Source organism: Brassica oleracea, chromosome C6 (genome assembly GCF_000695525.1).
Source record: "Brassica oleracea var. oleracea cultivar TO1000 chromosome C6, BOL, whole genome shotgun sequence".
Taxonomy (NCBI): Eukaryota; Viridiplantae; Streptophyta; class Magnoliopsida; order Brassicales; family Brassicaceae; genus Brassica; species Brassica oleracea.
The window spans coordinates 35,828,042-35,832,109 of record NC_027753.1 but is presented as its reverse complement, the minus strand read 5'-3'; the positions used below and the strand labels follow the sequence as shown (position 1 = coordinate 35,832,109).

General features: G+C 39.7%; 2 protein-coding genes across 2 annotated transcripts in view; both read right to left on the bottom strand.

The window, feature by feature from the left end:
* Window positions 1-445: 445 nt before the first annotated feature.
* Window positions 446-1,444, bottom strand: LOC106299170. Its single transcript, XM_013735300.1, has one exon. It carries the CDS (start codon window positions 1,212-1,214, stop codon window positions 720-722), a length of 495 nt encoding a protein of 164 aa, XP_013590754.1. The 5' UTR covers window positions 1,215-1,444; the 3' UTR covers window positions 446-719.
* Window positions 1,445-2,669: 1,225 nt separating this feature from the next.
* The window catches only part of LOC106298113 (F-box protein At3g22700-like), a 2,872-nt gene continuing 1,473 nt past the window's right edge, over window positions 2,670-4,068 (bottom strand). Inside the window, exon 2 of the mRNA XM_013734201.1 lies at window positions 2,670-3,805. Within this exon, the coding sequence (XP_013589655.1) occupies window positions 2,670-3,805 (1,136 nt within the window). The remainder of the gene's footprint in view (window positions 3,806-4,068) is intronic.

Sequence of the window (4,068 nt, the reverse complement as noted above, 5' to 3'; positions counted from 1 at the left end):
CTAGAGCTGACTGATCCAGTCAACAACTCTAACCTTGTCCGAATCAGACTGATACTACTGAATCAGCTCATCTCAGCTTAGCCGACAGTCTTAACCGACTTGTCTGGCCGTCCTGATAACTTCTCGGTAACTGTTCTATTAACTGATCCCGCCATTCTCCTTAGCTAATCAGTTCATGTACAGCTCAGTCTCGGTTCCCGTTAGAACGTATACAAGTCAGTCCACACATTGACTAACTTGTCTCGGATGACAAGACCAGATGCCTTCTCTGAATCCGTCCAGCTTAGTCCAACAAGCTCAACTGCTATGTTCGGACAGACAGTATCATCTTAATCAGATTAGAACTATCCAGATGACATGTCCAACATGTCTGTCCCGTTTGATCAGTCCGACCTTGGACTGATCCAGTTCAGACATCGGGACAGGGATGTTACACTAGCCCCTCTTGCCCTTTTTTCATTTTTCACCTTATAAAATTCATACATATTCAGATCAAACCCCACGCAATAAACAAAAGAAAAAGACAAGAAACAAGTAGCAAAAAGACTCTTCAAAATCCAACTATGTTCTTCAAATTCAGGGACCTAAAGTTAATTGTTGTGAACCACCCACACTACAAATGCAAACTTTTGTTTTAAAGACAATTATAGCTTCTTTCTCCATAAAAGCCCCGTAACTTTTGATTTCTACCAAAACACCCCTCAAATATAACGGTGAGATCACCGTGGATGAGTTTTCGCCGGCGATCTCCGAGATGAACTCCGCAGAACAAGAAGCTTCTTCAAAACCCTCATTAACACGAACACGTTAGGACTCATCTTCTTCTTCGTTAACTTCATGCCGCCCCCAACGGCCACGGCAGGGCTCTCGTCGGAAAACAAAGACGCTTTCTTCTCCCCGCGGTCTCCGCCGAACTCGATCCTAAGACTCTGGCTTCTCGGTGGCAGCTCTTCGTTGAGAACTTCCCACAAGATATCCATTTTCTCCTCTGTTTCATCACTCCAAAGACTTTTCCTCTCCACGTAAGAGAAGCTCTTCGTCTGATCGTTACCATCTTCCTTCGCAAAACCTCTGTCGCGATCTCCACGACGGAGATTCTCCTGCGAGTGTTTCCACAGTGGAGGTGAATCGGTGCCGCCGGAAAAGTGGGAAGAGTCTTGGGAAGCGAGCAACGGAAAGCTAAACTCTTCGGAAGAGACATTGCTCAGAGCCATTTTCTGGGATCAAGAAGCTAGAAAGAAGAAGAATACCAATGACATAACAACACCACACAGTTTGTGTTTTGTTGTTTGTGATGTTGGATTCGTTGTTCTGTCTCTTTTTTTTCTTGCTCAACTGCTACAACAAGTTTCTCCCCTTTTTTTTCTCTTTTGATGTGCAGAGGAATATTTGGGTTTATTTGAAAATATGTAATTATGGCGATCTTTTTTCATATGGGTTGAGTTTATTGTATTTTGGTAACAAATTAAATTTTTGTCTCTTGTAGATAATTTTATAAAATATTATTTCCTAAATGAGTAGATTGTAATTTTCCATTTTAGGTAGTTTATATTTTATAGGTGAACACGTATTCCTCCATTTGTGATTTTCAAATCGGATTACAGTTAACATAAATGCGGATGTTGAAAGATTTTAAAGATAAGAGACTGTGTGCTGTTATATAGTTAAATTAAATTAAATTGGTGATTGACTCTCTAAGTTATGAAATGTATAAAGAAGAAGTTAATTGAGAGGGACATAGCGCAGTTTCGAGTTAACATCTCATCTACCAGCGGAGTGATTGATTGTAGAAAGATGAACATAAAACGTTGTCTCTATACGTGACCATCAATGTTATAACTCCACCTCATCAGTATACTATTTCTTCAAACCAATTGACTAACCATGTGTTTTCTAACATTCATATTCTTTTTTCAAATAGTTTAAACCAACCAATGGAGAAAATAGAAGAACTAAATAAAAAAGTCAAAGATTCAAATATTGAATTGTAAACCTTCGGTTTTAAGCAAAACCCATCTCTGTTCTATAACAAAAAGATCTTAAAAGGTCACAAAAGGGTTTATGAGTGGGTGTGTGCTAATGCCATATGTTTTGATTGAATTCACAGCATATTTACTGAGAAGAAGAAAGAAGATCCCAATCGTCCTCCTTATAACTTTCCTCGATCTTCTTGAACCATTTGTATTTGATAAGACATATGAACCAAGGTCCATGTTTATAGTAGATCGAAATAAGGGAGAAAAAAAGGTTGAGGCTCTCTGGCTTGTAGTAGACCAGAAAACAAAGCAATAACAATCAGTTGCAAACTCCAGAGGGATAAACTATGTCTCTATCGGCATGTTCTAAATTATTATAATCATTTAGGCTAAGCGCATCTTCAAACTATATAGATGAAGGAAGAACGTTGACCAAGTGGCAAACAAACACGTTCTAGTGTTAGGCTGAACTAAAACCAATTAAATTCTTTATATATAATAGGAACGCAAAAGCTAACAGGTGGGCAACATTCAAGAAGATAGCGAGTTCCTTTTTTACTATAAAATTTTTAAAGGCCTAACAGAAACTGTGATGATTATACAATAAGATATAATGAAACACAACAGGCTTTTCCACTGGATAGAAAAAAATATATATTTAACGGGTGAGGAAAGATCGCCTTGCGTTACAACTTATAAGGTAGCACACCTCGTCTTCGTCCACCCACGACCTCGGTTTCCACGACGACTGCTATTGCTAAAATCAGTGCACTCTATCTCCCGCCAGTCCCATTCGTCATCTGATTCGGACATCATGTCATCATCAGTCTCTTCTGAATACCGGGTGTCATAATCCAACCCTCCATTACAACGTCGTACCCTATGACCCCACCATCTTCTATGATGCCATTTACCAAAACCATCTGGTTCAATACTTTGCTGGGGGAACTGAACCAAACTTGGAACATAATTAAAAATATGTTCATGTCTAGAACGCGCTCCTTCAAAAGGGACTTCTGAGTAATACTCATCTTCCTCTCCAATAGTGAATGCAACTTCCTCACAAGGTGAATCACACAAGGCCACTTTCTTATCTTCGTCGATTAAAACACTCGTATAAATATTTAAGACAAAGTCCATTGTAAAGGATTTGGTCCATGACAAATCTGCTTCACAAGTATCCATGTTATTGGTCACCCACATCTCCATATTTGAATCAACCCAACGTAACACTGAGAGTTCTTCTCTAACAACTGACAGAGCCCGATAATGACAACGCCTAAATGTGAGAGGAAAACGATAACGTCTAAATCTCTCTCTCGTAAAATCAAAACTGAGTAAGTCGCCGCCCTCTTCGTTGTGAGAAGAAATCCAGTAAGCATTTCCATTCAAAGTCACACCATGAGACTCGTTACTGATGCAGTTACGAGGATTAATACGAGCATCAAGAAATCTCCACATATTAGAGTTGAAATCATAGATTTTAAATCTTTCATATTGGACGTCGACGTCGTAGTTTATTATATGGTAAAACTTCAAAATTTTATAGCTGCGGCAAGATTGGTTGTTTTCGTATCCCAACATAAACAAAGACCCTCCACGGAACCACCTGCTACCATCGTGGTCTCTGATCCACCTTGTTTGCCCTGAACAAGGATTCCAAACCACGAGTTCGCTCTCGGTGGCGCATAACAACAAACCATCGCAGTGAGAAACTGTGTCTATATGGGCATCTCTCGAAACATAATAATTTTTTAGGCTAAGTGCATCACTAAATTCTATCGAAGGAGGAACAAACTTCAGATCTACGCTCGCAAAAAAAAGCCTATCACTACAAGAAAACATCGGTATTCTGACGGACATTCCGACGGAAAATGAAATCCTCGGAATTTCCCGAGGAATTTCTGAGGAAATTCCGAGGAAACCCAACATTTGGGTTTCCTCGGAATTTCCTCGGAATATACCGACGGAATTCCGAGAAAACATCAATCCGTCGGAATATTCCGAGGAAATTCCGACGAACTAGTGATCGATCGATGCGTTTTTGGACATATACCCATCGATCGATCACATTGTTACGCTTTGGTCCATC

Bases quoted from the DNA above. Each gene is read 5' to 3' on its own strand.
- LOC106299170 (XM_013735300.1), bottom strand. From the start codon at position 1,214: ATGGCTCTGAGCAATGTCTCTTCCGAAGAGTTTAGCTTTCCGTTGCTC.